This window comes from Panthera uncia (assembly GCF_023721935.1).
Source record: "Panthera uncia isolate 11264 chromosome A1 unlocalized genomic scaffold, Puncia_PCG_1.0 HiC_scaffold_17, whole genome shotgun sequence".
NCBI lineage: Eukaryota > Metazoa > Chordata > Mammalia > Carnivora > Felidae > Panthera > Panthera uncia.
This window is the reverse complement of record NW_026057577.1, coordinates 10,386,533-10,404,643: the sequence shown is the minus strand read 5'-3', so window position 1 is coordinate 10,404,643 and position 18,111 is coordinate 10,386,533. Positions and strand designations below refer to the sequence as shown.

At 40.8% G+C, this 18,111-nt stretch overlaps 1 protein-coding gene across 1 annotated transcript in view; it reads left to right on the top strand.

Annotated features, from left to right (window-relative positions):
• The first annotated feature begins 315 nt into the window (after nt 1-315).
• CCDC112 (coiled-coil domain containing 112) overlaps nt 316-18,111 on the top strand; it is a 31,246-nt gene continuing 13,450 nt past the window's right edge. The window contains exons 1-3 of the mRNA XM_049649051.1: nt 316-637; nt 11,444-11,565; nt 15,904-16,025. Coding sequence (XP_049505008.1) covers nt 521-637; nt 11,444-11,565; nt 15,904-16,025 — 361 coding nt within the window. The 5' untranslated portion in view covers nt 316-520. The remainder of the gene's footprint in view (nt 638-11,443; nt 11,566-15,903; nt 16,026-18,111) is intronic.

Genomic DNA, 18,111 nt, shown 5'->3' with positions numbered 1-18,111 from the left:
CGCCCCACACCTTGACCCGGCCCCTGCCTGACCAACCCTGCGCACTGGCCCTACCCCATCTCTCAACCCCGTCTGCGCTCCCGCCAGGCCAGAGCTCCTACCCCACCCCGTGATCCAGCTCCGCCCAGCTCGGCCCTTCTTTGCATCCCGGCCCAGCCCAGTCCAGGCCCTGCCCCACATCTCGGCCCTGCCCAGCCCTTGGCCCCGCCCCATGCTCCCCTTCCCCACCCTGCTCCTCGGCACCGCCCGCACCTCGGCCCCGCCCCATGCCCCAGCCCCGCCCTGCCCTCGGTCCCGCCCTGCCCTCAGTACCCACCCCCTGCCAACCCCGTGCTCCGGCTCCACCCTGATCCCCGGCCCCGCCCCACATCTCGGCCCCTCCCTGCGTCCCGGCTAGGTCTTGCTCTGCTTGGAGAAGAGCTCCGTTGCACGGGGAACGGTCTGCAGGACCAGGAGCTCCCGTGGCCCGAACCCTCTGGCCCGGGTGGCCGCTGCGGCCCGAACAGCTTGGCGAGGAAAGATGGCCGCCCTGACGACGGTCGTGGTGGCCGCGGCGGCCACCGCGGTAGCCGGGGCTGTGGCGGGGGCGGGCGCGGCCACCGGGAGCGGCATGGGAGCAGCGGCGGTGCCGCAACAGGTAAATCGAGGAGGGCCGGAAGCCTCTCTGGCGGCGAGCGTGGGCCCGAGGGGATGTGGGTGCCGGGGGCGGGACGGGGACCCGGCCCTCGCCGAACAGGTGTCCTAGGCGGCACGGTCCCCGAGGCGGGAGGCGCGGTGTTAGCCTCCCTTTGCTCGCGGTCTGGCCCACGCCGGGCGTTGTGCGCTTTTGGCGTGTGCGTTTATCTGCTTTTACAGAGCTACCTCCATGTGGTTTCGGAGTCGAGGGAAGATCTGGGTGGAAGCCCTGGCTCTGCCTCTTCTTAGCCCTGTGAGGGAAACATATTCTCTCCGCGACTCAGTGCCTTCTCGAAAAACGTTCTGGTCATTGTATCTTACCGAGCAGTAGTCCTTATGTGTGGGAAGGCCCTCGCACAGTGCTTGGTTGGAGAGAGATTCGGTGCCAAGTAATTGGTGGCTGCTTTGTTATTGTACCTGCGCCGGGAATACAAGGAGGAATAAATATGGGGTGGTCCGAGGCAGATGTGTTTCCAGAGATCTGCATATAGGACCCCTTTCTCTGCAGTGAGGACCAGAGGGTCCTCGGGAATTATTGGATCCAATTGCTTAAGCCAAAGCCCTTAACTGCGCTCGTTCTCTCACAGCCCACACCCAAAAGCATGGGCAGTTCCTCCATATTCTAGCTGCGGAATAAATCCAGAATCCCACTCTTAACACCTCCAGTGCCACTGCCCTTGTCCCCACCATCATTTCTCCCTGGCTGAAATACTTTCCTAATTGTTTTGTGTTCTAACAGCCTTGCCTTCCTAAAGTATTTTCAACAGCCAGGGCGATTCAGTCCAATAATGACATTCTTCTGCTCAGAACCCTCATAGTAAAATCCAAGGTCCTTATCATTGTCTACAGGGCCCATGAGTTACCCCCACCATCTCTCTTCTTCTCTTCTTCTCTGGACTTCTTCTCCAGTCCCCTGCTGTGAGTTGGCTGCAGCCATCCTGGCCTCCTGGTTGTCCCTCAGACATTCCTAGCACTCTCCTACTTTATAACCTTTGTAATTGCTATTCCCTCTGTTTGGAATGCTGTTCCCGGTCTGTTCTATGGCTGTGTTCCTTCCAGGTAACTCTGTTCAGATGCCATCAGCTCAGTGATTCTTTTCATAACCTCCCGAAACCGAATCTCTTTAGTTAGCATATGCCCTGTTCCCTTTCCTGGTTTTATTTTGCTCCATAGCCCTTATTACCGTATGCTACCTTACATATTTTCATTTTTCTCCACACGTCCGCCCCCACTGTGGGAATGTAAGCTGTATGAGGGCAGAAACTTTTGGAAGTTTTATTCACTATTGTGTTCCCAGGTCCACTATCGTGTGTAGTCCTGGAACATAGTAGGCACTCCCTAAATATTTGAGGATCGATCCAAAACTGAGGGAAGGCTGTTGTGAGCTGAGGACAGGTACCATCATTTTCTTCCTCTAAGGAAATACAGCGATTATCTGTCTTTACTTGTATAAGCTCAGGAAATTCCACCTCAGGCAAATGTTTTCACACAGCAATTCTGTTTATTATTCTAACTCTGGCCCAGAGATCTCGGGGGGGGGGGGGATGTAAAATTTATAAAAATACATAACACAGAAAATATTTATTGAATAATTTTTAAAAATTTGTTTCATGTGTGATCCTAGTAGTGTAGCCATCTTGCTGGCTTTTTCCATGAAATCTTTCTGGCTCATTCTAGTTCAAAGTGATTTGTTCTCTAAATTCTTATAACCATGTTTTGCCTCCTGATTTGCATTTTTCACAAGTTGCCTAATATTGTTAATTGATGAACCTTTTTATCACGCTACCATGATGATCCCCAGAGATTTGCCTTTCCAGGGGTTGGATCAGAGTCACCTGTGGAGCTGTTTCAGGTGTTTTATCTGTTCCCGACATTTAGCAACGTCTTAAGACATTTTTGGTTGTCACACCGGGTTGGGTGTTGTGTGTACTACTAGTGGGTAGAGGCCAAAGGACAGCCCCCCACCCCCGCCCAAATGAAAAATTGTCTAGTCCAAAATGTCAGTGTTGAAGTTGAGACACCCTGCTTTATATGCTCTCATCACTTGGGGGAAGGGTAGAGCCTCACAGTTGATGATGACAGCACTGATAGAGTAGAATCCAAGGGTGTTTGGACTTTTAAAAAGGAATTACGGTCACTGCCGTACCAAATTGTGAGGTTTTGGAGGATTTTAATTATGTGTTATCCATCTTTGTACTTCCCTCAGTGTAACACACACGTACCTATGCACGCAGATTCTCAGCCTAACACTGAACTTGAATATTTGTCATATGATTAAGTGAATGAATATTTCTAGTGACTCTAATAGTAAAACCAACTAATGCTTTCTTGAAGAGACATAATTTTCCTAATGACAACCTCATGATGTAGGAGAGGTTCACTTAAATATCTAAAATTCCTCTCTGGGTCCGTTAGGGCTGCCGTGGCAAAATACCACAGACTGCGTGGTTTCAACAACAGAAATTACTTTCCTCACAATTGTGGAGGCCAGAAGTCCAAGATCAAGGTACCACCAGTATTGGTTTCTGGTGTGAGCTCTTTTCTTGGCTTGTAGACAGCTGCCTTCTCATGTGTCCTTACATGGCCTTTCCTCTGTGCACATGCAGTGACAGAGAGAGATCACCAATGTCTCTTCCTCTTTCTTTCTTTTTTTTTTTTTTTAAGTATTTTTAAATGTTTATTTTTGAGACACAGAGCATGAGCGGGGGTAGGAGCAGAGAGAGAGTGAGAGAGACACGGAATCTGAAGCAGGCTCCAGGCTCTGAACTGTCAGCACAGAGCCTGATGCGATGCTCGAACCCACGAACCGCGAGATCATGACCTGAGCTGAAGTCAAACACTCAACCAAGACACCCAGGCGCCCTGGTCTCTTCCTCTTCTTATAAAGACACTAGTCCTTTTGGAATAGGACCCCAACCTTATGATCTCATTTAACTTTAATTACCTCCTCAAAGGCCTTATCTCCAAATACAGTCACAAAGGGGGTTAGGGCTCCACTATATGAATTTAGGAGGGAAATAAGTCAGTCCATAATGGTTCCTTTACGTTATTTTGGAGAAATTCTCTTTGAAGTTTTAGAAACGGTTTGTATCGTACTTTATTCTACAACCTCCTTAGGGTGTGGAACCCTATAAATTTCTTACCCATAACAAAAAGTAATAATGTCACCTGTCTATCCTTTCTAATATCTGTATATTATTTCTTGATAATCCTCACCAATGCCTTTCAGCATCTGTCTACCCTCCTCTCAAATGCCGTTTCCCTCTTAATCAGTTTAATAGTTGAATGATGAGTTTTTAAAGGTATCTGTAACAGTATCACACTAGCATATGTCTCTGCTTTTACCAGGAAAGGGCTGTGTCTTCTGTTTTGTTTTGTTTCTTCAGTGACCTTCCCTCCGATGGCCTAAACATTATGGCCTTTGGCTGCTTGGAGTAGTCCTTTGGTAAGAAGCACATTCCTTCTCTGACTTTAAATGATTACTCAAAAGGGATTTCCTCTAGACAATCACACACATGCTGGGCACCTGGGTAGCTCAGTCTGTTGAGCTTCTGACTCTTGATCTCGGCTCAGGTCGTGATCTCACTGTTCGTGGAATGAAGCCCGCCCCCCCTCCCCCAACTCCATTGGGTTCTGTGCTGGCAGTGCCAAGCCTGCTTGAGATTCTCATTCTGTTTCTGCCCCTCCCCTGTTCGCATTTGCACACTCTGTTTCTCAAAATAAATAAATAAACTTTTTTAAAAAATGTTTTAATGTTTATTTACTTTTGAGAGAGACAGAGACAGAGATGAGTCAGGGAGGGAGAAAGGGAGACACAGAATCCAAAGCAGGCTCCAGGCTCTGAGCTGTCAGCACAGAGCCCAACATGGGGCTCTAACTCACGGAACACGAGATCATGACCTGAGCTGAAGTCAGATGCTTAACCGACTGAGCCACCCAGGTGCCCTAAATAAATAAACTTAAAAAAAAAAAAACCTTAAAAAGGAGCACCTGAGTGGCTCAGTTGGTTAAGCGTCTGACTTCAGCTTAGGTCATGATCTTGTGGTTTATGAGTTTGAGCCCCACATCGGGCTCTGTGCTGATAGCTCAGAGCCTGGAGCTTGCTTAGGATTCTGTGTCTCCCTCTCTCTTTACCCGTCCCCTTGCTCGCCCTCTGTCTTTTTCTCTTCCTCTCAAAAATAAATAAACGTTAAAAAAAATCTTAAAAAAAAAAAGAAAGAAGAGAAAATCACACACATGCATAGGGTTATGTCCATGTTCAGGTGTGGTAGGCTGAATCTTGGCTCTCCAAGGACATTCACATTCTAATCCCCAGTACTTGTGACTATGTGACCTTACATGGTAAAAGGGACTTGGCAGATGTGGTTGAATTACTGATCTTAAAATGGGGAGATTATCCTGGATTAAGTGGTTGAGCCTAATGTGTTCACCAGGGTCCTTATAACAGGAATGTAGAGGGACCAGAGCCAGCAGTAGGAGATGTGACAGTGGAAGCAAGAGGAAGAAGTGACGTGAGAAAGTGGCATGAGCCAAGGCTGAAGGTAGCTTTTAAGGACCTAAAGGAAGTATGGAAGTAGACTTTCCTCTGAAGCCTTCCAGGAGGAACACAAACTTGTCCACACCTTAATTATACACTTGGCCTCCAGAACTGGAAGAGAATAAATTTGTGTTAAGCCAGGGAGGTTGTGTGAAAGTGATTCGTGGTGAGCTGTTACAGTAGCAGTAGGAAACTAATACACCAGGGAAGGGCGTGAGAAGGCCCTACGCTTTCATTGTTGGCCAACCTTGAAGCTCCGTGCAGGTGACAAGTGAAGACTAAGGTTGACTTGTAAACTCTCCGTCTGAGGGGTGACAGTATGTCCTGCCACGCACACAGACCGCCTCAGCAAAGGCTGGGAGGCAAACTGGTTCATGGCATCTAGGAAACATTCTGACCAGTCAACTGTCAGGTGACAGCTGAGCTAACTGCCTCACAGAGTACAGACTTCACAGGTTTAGTTCAGGAAGGTGACTAAACAAAGGGCAACAACAACACATGTTAGGCATGGAAGAAAATCTCATATTCAGAGCTACCAAATAATACATTTTTTAAAAGTCAAGGGGTTTTGTGTTTTGTTTTGTTTTGTTTTACCAAAATGACATTTTTAGTCGAATGAAAAGAAATTGATAAGTATTTGGAATGAAAAGAAATTGACAAATATTTGGAATGAGAAGAAATTGACAAATATTTCATGAAGAAAACACGTTTAAAAATATTTAGGCTTCTCATTCATAAATATGGTAGCTTTTTTTTCATTTCCTAAAAAAAAAAATCTACTTTTAATTTTAAGTATATTTTAACATCCTTTTATAGTTTTCTTCATATAGATTTTATATATTTTTATTAAGTTAATTCCCAATGGTTTTTTCTTGCTGTTAATAGGATATTTATATCCCATTCTCTCCAAAGTTACTCTTTTCTTTTTTTTCTCTTTCTTTCTTTCTTTCTTTCTTAAAAAAAATTACATCCAAGTTAGTTAGCATATGGTGCAACACTGATTTCAGGAGCAGATTCCTTAATGCCTCTTACCCATTTAGCCCATCCCTCTCCCACAACCCCTCCATTAACCCTCTGTTTGTTCTCCATATTTAAGAATCTCTTATGTTTTTGTCCCTCTCCCTGTTTTTATATATTTTTTGCTTCCCTTTCCCTGTATTCATCTGTTCTGTGTTATAAAGTCCTCATATGAGTGAAGTCATATATTTGTCTTTCTCTGACTAATTTCACCTAGCATGATACCCTCTGGTTCCATCCACATAGTTGCAAATGGAAAGTCAAGGTTTTTTTTTTTAATGTTTATTTATTTTGAGAGAGAGAGAGAATGTATGCAAGTTGGGGAGGGGCAATGAGAGAGGGAGAGAGAGAATCCCAAGCAGGATCCAGTTCAGTGAGGAGCCCATGGCAGGACTCGATCTCTTGACTGTGAGATCACCACCCGAGCCCATATCAAGAGTTGGGATGCTCAGCTGACTGAGCCACCCAGGTACCCCTAAACGTGAAGTTTTTAACAAAAAAAATTATGAGACATTCAAAGGAAAACTAGATAAAATAATAGACAAAGACTTTTATTTTTTTTTATTTTATTTTTTTTTAAATTTTTTAACGTTTATTTATCTTTGAGACAGAGAGAGACAGAGCATGAACAGGGGAGGGGCAGAGAGAGAGGGAAACACAGAATCTGAAACAGGCTCCAGGCTCTGAGCTGTCAGCACAGAGCCCGACGCGGGGCTCGAACCCACGGAGTGTGAGATCATGACCTGAGCCGAAGTTGGACGCTCAACCAACCAAGCCACCCAGGCGCCCCGACAAAGACTTTTAAATAAGCAGTTTCATTTATTTCTTTTTTATTTTTAAGTATAATTTATTGTTAAATTGACTTCCATACAGCACCTAGTGCTCATCCCAACAAGTGCCCTCCTCAATGCCCATCACCCACTTTCCCCTCTCCCCCACCCCCCCATCAACCCTTAGTTTTTTTCTCATAAGAGTTTCTTATGGTTTGCCTCCCTCCCTCTCTGTTTGTAACTTTTTTCCCTCTTCCCTTTCCCCATGGTTTTCTGTTAATTAAATAAGCAGTTTTAAATTGTTCAAAAAACTAAAGGAAACCATGGCTATAGAACTAAAAGAAAGTATGACGATGATATCTCACCAAATTAAAAATACCTATAAAGAGATTTAAATTGTTTAAAAAAATTAAATAGAAATTCTGGAGTTAAAAAGTATACACCGACGGGGCTGAACATCAGATTTGAACTGGCAGAAGAAAGAGGAAATGTGAAGATAGGTCAATTCAGATTATCCAGACTAAGGAACAGAAGGAAAAAAGAAGAAAAGTGAAAGAGCTTCAGAGCCCCATGAAACACCATGAAGGTTGGACTGAGAGTCTCAGAAGGAGAAGAGAGAAATGGGGAGGGGCAGAATATTTGAAGAAATAATGGCTGAAAACTCCCCAAATTTGATGAAAAATATTCTACGTATTTTAGAGCTTGATGAACTCTGAGTACATAATGAAATAATCAAAGAGATCATACCTAGACACACCATAATCAAACTGTTGAAAAACACAAAAAGAAAAAAATCTTGAAAGCACCAAAGGAGAAGCAACTGAACACATACAAGGAATCTTCAATGAGATTAACAGCTGACTTCTCATCAGAAACCTTGGATTCCAGAAGGCAGTAGCATGATGCAAAGTGCTGAAAGAAAAGGACTATCAGTCAAGAATTCTATGTCCACCAAAAGTATTCTCTAAAATGGAGAAATTGAGACATTCCCAGATAAACAAACTAACAGACTTCATTTCCAGCATATATGCCTTACAAGAAATATTAAAGGAAGTCTTTCAGACTGAAATAAAAAGACTACATAGAAATTCAAATCTACTTGAGGAAGATTATGAATAAAGAGTACTGGTGAAGTAAGTGGAGAGGTAAATATAGAAGTCAATATAAACATTTTTTTGTTTGTAACAAACTTTTTTCAGAAAATACAGGAGAGAGCATTTTTCAACTCATTGTGTGGGACCATTATGATTACCCTGATACACAATCATGCAAAGACATTACAAGAAAGAAAATAACAGACTAGTATTTCTTAATACAGATGTGAATTCCCCAACAAAATATTATCGACCTAAATCTAACAACATACGAAAAGGATTATACACCACGGTCAAATGAGATTTGTTCCAGACATGCAAGGTTGGTTCAACATATGAAAATCAATCAGTGTGATAGAGTATAGTAATAGAATAAAGAACAAACCACATGATCATTTCAGTAGATTTAGAAAGAGCAATTGACAAGATCTGACACTTTTTCATGATAAAAAATATTCAACAAACTAGCAATAAAAGGGAACTCCTCAATCTGGTAAGGCATCTATAAAATGCCCACAGCTCACATAATACTTAATGACAAAGGATTAAAAGCTTCCCCCATAAGATCAGGAACAAGACAAGAATGTACATTCTCACCACTAATTCACTGGAGATTCTAGCAAGGGCAATTAGGCAAGAAAAACAAACTGGAAAGGAAGATGTGAAACTATTCGTATTTGCAGGTGACATGATTTTGTATATAAAAATTTTTAAAGAATTCATGTAAAGACTACTAGAGCAAATAAACAAATTCAGCAAGATTGAAGGATTAAAAAGCAGTCAACAAAAATCAGTTGTAATTCTATATGCTAGCAATGGACAGTTCAAAAATGCAAGTAAGAAAATAATTCCATTTACAGTAGTATCACAAGAAGAAAATACATAGGAATGAATTTAACAAAAGAAGTGCAAAACTTATACTCTGAAAACTGAAAAACATCATTGAAAGAAAGTAAGGAAGACCTACATCATTGGCCATTTCAGGTTCATGAATATGAAGACTCAATATTGTTAAAATGGCAATACTCCCCAGATTGATTTACACAGTCAGTGCAATTCCTATGAAAATCTCTGTTGCTTTTTATGCATAAGTTGATAAACTGATCCTAAAATTCATATGGGAAATGCAAGGGATGCAAAATAGCCAAGACAGTCTTGAAGAACAAATTTGGAGGACTCCCTACTTTTGATTTCAAAACTTATTATGAAGCTTCAGTAATCAACTGAATGTAATGGTACTGGCATTAAAGAGAAGACATACAGATCAAAAAGAGTTAAGAGGTAAACTCTATGTTCATGGGCAATTGATTTTCAACAAGGGTGTCAAGATAATTCAATAAGGAAAGAAGGTGTTTTCCAGCAAGTGGTGTTGGGACAACTGGATATCCACATACACCATATGCAAAAATTAACTCAAAATAGATGGAGACTGAAATGTTAAGAGATAAAACTATACAACTCTTTAAAAAGGTGTAGGTGTGAGTCTTCATGACCTTTGTTTCTTCTATATGATATTGAATACACAAGCAAATACATTATCAAAACTGACAGCATTTGTGCTTTGAAGGATGTTATCAAGAAAATGGGGGGAAAATGTGCAAGTCTTTTATCTGATAAGGATATATCCAGAATATATAAAGAATGTTTCCAACTCAACAATGAAAAGACAATCCAATTTTTAAAATGAGAAAACATAGAGTTACCATATGATCCAAAAATTCCCTTGCAAGGTGTATGCCCAGGAGAGGTAGAAAACATATTCATACTAAAACTTGTATACAAATGTTCATAGTAGCATTATTCATGTTGGCCAAATAGTGGAAGTAGCCCGTTACCCATCAACTGATGAGTAGATAAACAAAATATGGTAGATCCATATAATAGAATATTATTCAGCCATAAAAAGGAATACAGTATAGATATATGGTACAGTGTGGGTAAATATTGAAAAGATGCTTTGTGAAAGAAGCCAGACACAAGAGGTTGCACATTGTATGATCCCATTTATATTAATTGTCCAGAACAGACAAATCCATGGAGTCAAAAATAGATTGAATGGTGGCCAGGGGCTTGTGGAAGACAGGTGGGCAGTGACTCCTAACGGGTATGGGGTTTCTTTTTGGTATGATGGAAATTTTCTGCACTTAGATAGTAGTGATGTTTGCACACATTTGTGAACATACTAAAAACCCTGAATTGTACACTTTAGATCGGTACACTGTATGGTAATTTGAACTATATCTCCACGAAAAAAATATTTCCTAAATTCTTTACTTTTGTTTTGTCTGCTGCTAGAAATGTAAAGGCTTGTTTCCTTTCTCTCTCATCTCCTACATCAATCTGTCAGCAATTCCTCTTGTTTATAGACCCAAAATGTATTTAGTTTTCTTCCTTTTATATCCGCCACCCCAGTGGTCCTAGACACCGCGGTTCCTCATCTGTATTGCTGCACCAGCTACCACCTCGATTCTTCTGCTTCCAGTCTTGCTTTACCTCCACCCCCACCTCCCACCAGTTTATTCTCCAAAAATGGCCAGAAAGAGTTTCTTAAAAAATTAAATGTATCATGGTATTCTGCTCAAAACCCTCCAGTAAACTCCAGAATCCACCCCCCACCCCCACCAAGTCACTTAAAATGCCAATGTGATATACCTGCCCGTCTACCTTCATCTTGTACCAAGCTCTCCATCTTTTCTGATATCAGGTTGCCCTTTGTCTGCTGAAACCAGCCGAGGTCTTTTCTTGCCCTGGGGCTTTTTCACATTCTGGGCCTCGCCCTGGGACCTCTTTCGCTACTGGCTGGTTCCAGTCTTCAATGTCATCCCCCCAAATAGAACTTCTGTGGCCATTCTAATTCTAACTGAAAAAACAACCTTTTGACCCATTATCTCTATCTCAGTACTTTTTATTTCCTTAGTAGCACTTATTGCAATTGGTGATTTTTTTTTTTTTTTTTTTTTTTTTTTTATTGCTTGTTTACTCTTTTCTTTTTAAATTTGTTTCCCTCACTAGACTTTAAGTCTGGGGCCATATTCATGTGGGTCATCATTGTTTCCCTGGTGTCTCGTGCACCACAGGTCACATCGTTAAGTGTTCAATATATATTGCTAAATGGCTGAATGGAAGAATTAGATCTTTCTGTAGGAATCCCTGGAGACTTAACATTTCCTACTCAGTAATTCAGCATTTTAAGGTAAGATATTCCTTCTTCCACAAAATATATTTCTGAAAATTAAATAAGATCAGCCCCCAAGTTATCCCCTGAGAGAAACTTCATTATTGACGTTATGTCTCTGAAAGAAACTCTGCCTTCACCTCTTACCCTAAATTTGGTTTTGTTCTCCACGTAGAACGATAGCTGTCTTGGTACTTCAGGTGGGATTCGTCCTTTTCAGCTTCAAAACTGGAAGCAGAAAGTTAATCGGACAAAAAAAGCGGAGTTTATACGCACAGCAGAAAAACTAAAAAATCAGTAAGTATAAGAATGTTATCTTCAGTTAACATAACAAGCCATTTTATTGTGGACAGTCTAAAGTTAATTCTACTCCACCCAATCCCGTCCCACATTAAATTACAAAATTCGAGGCACCAGCTTTTTCAAAGATGAACAAGAAAAAGGCAGGAGGTATGAAGTACACAAATTGTTACAGACTGTTTAATATAAAGTTTAAGTAGAGCTATTTCAATTTCATCTACTATTTTGAATATGTGTATTTCAAGGGAAACAAAACATTTATTTCTTTAGATTGCACATATCGGGGGCACCTGGGTGGCTCAGTCGGTTAAGCATCTGACTTCTGCTCAGGTCATGATCTCGCAGTTCATGAGTTCGAGCCCCGTGTCAGGCTCTGTGCTGACAGCTTGGAGCCTGGAGCCTGCTTCAGATTCTGTGTCTCCACCTCTCTCTACCCCTTGCCTGCTCACACTCTCTCTCTCTCTCTCTCTCAAAAATAAACATTAACAAAAATTTTAGATTGCATACATCAATGCATTTTCATTTACCAATGTAAGCACTTGTTAAATAACTTGTAGGGAATCAATAATTTTAATGAAGAGTCTATACCCTGGAGTTACTTTTCTGGAAATGGCCTTTTAATTGGTCTCCCTCCCTCAGTCTCCCCTTTCAGATCCGTCCTGCACATCATGAGTAGGGTCCTTGACAAGTTGCCATTTATTTTAATTTTTAGTGTATGTGTAGTATTTCTTTAAATGGCCAGTGACATATATTGAATGGTCAACATTGTCAGCAGCTCCATGATATGATAAATATTGCGAAGAATGATCAAAAGAATTAGAACTCATAATGCCCGGCCCTACCCTGCAGTTGAGAGCTTTATATAAACCCTGCTTTGAATTTGTATAGTATCTATTTGGTAAGGAATCAGGAGATATAGAGCCTGTTGTACAGAATGGTCTTTGGACCAAAATTAGTGGCAGTTCTCTGTTTAGAAATTCTGCCAACAAAAAAGTATACTGTTTGAATTTTGAAACGTTATACCATATGTAGCTTTGGAAGTTTGAATTCACCCTGCGTTTATGTAGTACTTCTATTTTTAATACTCAGAATTTGAGAAAATACAATTTCATTTTATTTTTTATTTTATTTCTAAAATGCATGACTTTATTTTATTTTATTTTTTTACTTTATTTTGAGAAGGGGGTGGGGATCCCAAGCAGGCTCCAAGCTGACAGTGCAGAGCCCGATGCGGGTTCGATCTCACGAACCATAAGATCATGACCTGAGCTGAAACCAAGAGTTGGATGCTTAACCGACTGAACCACCCAGGTACCCCTAAAATGCATGGATTTAGATACAACCGGACTCTAGGATAGGAGTCTGGCTTATGTTTCCCTCTAGATACAGGATAAACCATCAAGTGGTTAAGGGCCCTATCTATAGCAAACCAGTGTAGATAAATGCCAGTGTAGATACCTCGTTTATGAGTATGTGTTGGTTTTACAGCTCCACTTCGGCTTTCTTCATTTTGTTGTAAGGTTTTGGAAAAAGTCACGGAAAGGGTATTAGGAAAATCCATTGGTAGAGTGTCTGTCTCTAGCCAACAATTTTCACTGAATACAAAAAAACCAAAGACAGTTTATCATAATACAAATGTGTTCTGTTTTTGGCACAGGTAATGCATTCACATGGTTCACAAATGAACGTATATCAAAGGGTACACAGTGGAAAGTCTCTGTTTCACCCTGGACCCCAGCCACCTACTTCTTCCTTCAGACAGCCGCTAGTTTTAGTTTCTTGTGTATCCTTCCACAGAAGTTTTATATGCTAGAAGGAAATAAAAATACATATTCAGATGTTTCCTTTTTTATGTAAATGGTAGCATGATGCACACACTAGTCTGCATCTTGTTTTGCTTTTTTTTTTTTTTAAGACTGCATCTAAGATACCTAGGAATTGTTGATTTTTATCAGACATGATAATGGTGTTATAGTTAAGTCTAATATTCATAATCTCCCGAGAGACGCACTGAAGTATGCTGGGGTGAGATTACATAATGTAGTGGATTTACTTCAGAAGGCTTAAGTAAAAAAAAAGAGAGAGGAGCGGGGAGGGAGAGAGAGAGAGATTACAAGGAAAAAGAGCCAGGTGAACCAAGAAAGGTAACATCGTCCAATCAGAGTGATGTGAGGGAATGCGAAGGGAGACATTCCAGCCTCTCTACTTTGGGACATGTCTAACATTTGGCTGTAAAAACCTTTGATGGAAGAAGAGTGGATCTTGGAGTTCTTTCCCTATCAGCATACAGAACACAGTACTGCTTCGTGGTATTCCTGGGCACAAGGTCCGCCCCCCCCCCCCACCATAATTGATTTAACTTGCCCCATAGCAGTGGACATTTAGGTTATATTCAGTCTTCCTTCATCATAACCATTCACCGTAGCTGCATGGGTCCACGCTGTTTCGCGTATGAGTGAATGTATCTTTAGGAAAAACTCCTAGAGGTAGAAATGCTGAGTCAAAGGCACATGGGTTTGCAGATGTAATAAATACTGCTAAATTGCCCTCCATAGCAATTTGCAATTCCACCAATAATGTGTGAGAGGACCTATTTCCCCACAGTTTTAGCAACAGAGTATATTACTTACACCCATGATTTTTTGCCAATCTGATAGGTGTACGCTGTTACCGTGTTATAGTTTAAGTTTGTGTTTCTCCTACTGTGAGTGAGGTTGAGCATCTTTTCATGTGTCTAGCTATTTGTCTCCATTAGTACATTTTGAATGTCTTTGTAGGTGAATATTTCTAATCCAGGAATGGCAAAACATAACTTGCTATTATAGCGTATCCTGTGTCCATGCAGACATTTCTAGATGATGGTATAATTTCCCCCACCTGCAACCAGAGCCGAGGTGGGCTTCTCAGCACAAGACTCCAGTAACCACCGTCAGTCCTTTAGAGTTCATGTGTAGACCGAGATCCATCTGACATCTCTCTTCTACCTGTTACTTCCTCTCCCATACCCACATACTACGGTGTGATCTTCTTAGCCGTGGGGGCAGCTGGGTAGGGCCCAGGGCAGTCTCATCTGTTTACCCCACTGCACCTTATAAATATTTAACTTTTTTTTAATGGATGGCAAAATGGAGAATCTTGGGAAGCTCTCCCTTAAATAGTTGCCCCTCACATTGTATGAAATTAAGTCAATGGCTGGAGACCTTCCACCATTCATTCGATACAGGATTACTGAAGAAGAGCTTGTGTTAATTTCTGGGAGAAAGAAAACAGGTGTTGAGAAAATAAATGTCTGTCTAACCAGAAAATCTTCTTGCTAGTATTTGTTTTGTCTCACTCCGGGGTTCAAACTAATACTAGAATTGCTTACTTACTGGTAGATGGGCTAAATCCAAGGACCAAAGATGACACAGAAGAACCTTTGAAGTCAATGTAGACAATATCCCTAAATATACTAAAATTCCTATCTATGTAGATGGTTTGCCTCCTGAAATTTTATTTTTATTAATTATATTAATGTCTTCCATTTCCATGTTATATTTCTACTGCCTGCCCTCGTGTAATATAATCACAGCCCTATTTAGGTAGTAGAGAGCTGTCATGATTCACATTTTAGTGATAAGGAGGTTCACCTCAGGTGAGGTTAAAGGTATTGATTCAGTTTACAAAAGCTAACTGTATCTCCCTAATGAAAGCAGCCATCAGCAATGGTGGTCATTTTCAGGTTACAGTGAGACTGAGTTGGAATCAAGAGCCAAATAGCTATTATATTTTTATTTATTTATTTATTTAATTTATTTATTTACTTATTTTTTAAAATGTTTATTCATTTTTAAGAGAGCGAGTGGGGGAGGGAAAGAGAGAGAAAGAGGGACACAGAATCTGAGGCAGGCTCCAGGCTCAGATCTGTCAGCACAGAGCCCAACATTTGGCTCGAGCTCACGAACCGTGAGATCATGACCTGAGCCACAGTGGGACGCTCAACTGACTGAGCCACCCAGGTGCCCTGCTACTGCGTTTTTATACTTGATCTTAGCCAAAAGGCCGAAAAGCGATGCCCTGCTATTGTATCTTTAAAACAAGTCCATGACTGCCTTTTCTTAAACTCACATTTTATAATTTAAATAACAATTCAGATTACTTATGATTATGATTGAACTTGACTCTTTTCTAACTACTATTTTGACTCCTTAGCCTTATTAATTCTAGTAATCATATTTTGACTCTGTAGACGAATTAATCTGTCTGTGAGTACTGATTATAATGAGTGTCTTCATATTTTAAACAATTTAAAAGATATTTCAATCATATTTATGCCATTTGTTTCTTTTCTTAAAGAGTTATTAACATAGAAAAAGATAAACGCAGTCATTTCTACAACCAAAAATGTGACTTCAGAAGCGAGCAGAATATGCTGGAAGAATTGGAAAATAAACTGATCAACAGCAGGAAAACAGAAAGTAAGTTAAGCTCATGATGAACTACAACCTGTTGAGTAACATCAAGCTGTAGTTGTTTTACTTTGCCTTTGTGCATTGACTGTGTTACATTCTCTATGAAAGTACTTTCTAGTTGGTAATGTCTGTCTTTTAGGGATGTGTATTTATTTTCTCAGGTCACTATTTGGTCATTCGAACTAGATTGTTTTCTGTGTGCATTTCTTTCTATGTAATAGGAAAAAAGAGGGTTTTGGTTTTGGGTGGCCAAACCAGTTAAACGCCATTAAAATATCTTAAATGAAGGGAAATGGTTTTCCTCGGCTCTGATCTTTGCTCATCGCTCCGATACTGTCAACTGAGAAGTAAACAGCAGCAGCTGCAGAAGCTGTTCGTAGCAGCGGTGTGCAGTGGGCAAGTTACACAGCTGCTTAAACCTGAGTTTACTTGTCTGTGGCAGAAAACCTACCATTTCGGCCTCAGGGAGCTGCCTGTGCGTCCAATAAGACAATATATGAGAAAGTGCACAGTAAATATATTCTGCTGTTTGTTATGAATATTAATCATTGTTAACTGTGTACTAAGTATCCCCCTTAAAAAAGGATTTTACAGGGGCGCCTGGGTGCTTCAGTTGGTTAAGTGTCCGACTTCGGCTCAGGTCATGATCTCATGGTTTGTGAGTTTGAGCCCCACGTCGGGCTCTGTGCTGACAGCTTAGAGCCTAGAGCCTGCTTCGCATTCTGTGTTTCCCTCCTTCTCTGCCCCTCCCCTGCTCTCACTCTGTCTCTGTCTCTCCCAAAAATAAATAAAACATTAAAAAAAAAGGAATTCTACAAAAATATCTTTTGTTGTAGACTTTATATATTGCAAAATCCTTATGTTGTAATAAAAAAAATGCTTAGCATTGCATAAAGGAAAAAATGGTTATCAACTAAGCTTTATAAAATATTAACACTTATATGAAGAGTAGACTGCTTATGGTATTCCTTTACAGTCAATTAAAAGAAATTATTAATAAATTTTTTCTTGCAGAATATAAGATTGCAGTGTTGTAAAAAGTCATCTTCTATCAGGTAGTAGCAAAAATCATTCTTCCTCCTCTGTCAGAATGACGGCAGGACCTAAGATAATTACCAAATGTTCAGTTCTCCTCTTTGATTCATGGAGAAATCTAAGCATCCTTAATTTAATATTTCTTACTTTCTCTCTCAGTTCTTTTATAGACTGAGAGACTGATATTTTTGTGTCTTTTTTTTTTCAATTTTTTTTAATGGTTATTTATTTTTGAGAGAGACAGAGACAGAATGCGAGTGGGTTAGGGGCAGAGAGAGAGGGAGACACAGAATCTGGAGCAGGCTCCAGGCTCTGAGCTGTCAGCACAGAGCCTGATGCGGGGGCTCAAACTCACGAACTGGGAGATCATGACTTGAGCTGAAGTCGGACGCTCAACTGACTGAGCCACCCAGGCGCCCCTGATATTTCTGTCTCTTAATCATACCATTACTAGAGTGTCTCCATACTGTGTGTTTCCTTTTTTTTTTTTTTTTTTTTTGGGTAGGTTTCACACGTGGAGCCCAATGTGGGGCTTGAACTCACAGCCCTGAGATTAAGATCTGACCTGATATCAAGAGTCAGACGCTTAACTGACTAAGCCACCCAGGCACCCCTATGTACATTCCGATTTTTAAGGCAACTTTATTTGTATCTTTTCATTTCCCATTGTTATACCATTTTTCCCTTCTTTAGTTGCACTTTGGGCTTATCTAAGAGAGGAAGGAATGCATTACTTCAGTATAAGCATGTAGAAGTTTCTTCTTCCGATATTACAACTTAGAAGTAGTAAATACCTTTTCCTTGCCTGAAATATCATACTACAATTTTGGCCTGCATTTATGTACTATTGTAATTAATGGTTTGCCCATACATAATGTCAATTCCATAGTGAATAATTAAAAGATCATTTGCCCTGTGGCAGTGTCATTGTAGTTGATCCGACTATGGCAAAAACAAAACAACGGAACACTTTCCTAGTATCTACACTTTGATGGAAAAGTTACCCGACCTAGAGCTGCAACCGTGAATGAATGAGACCCTATTAAATACACTGGAT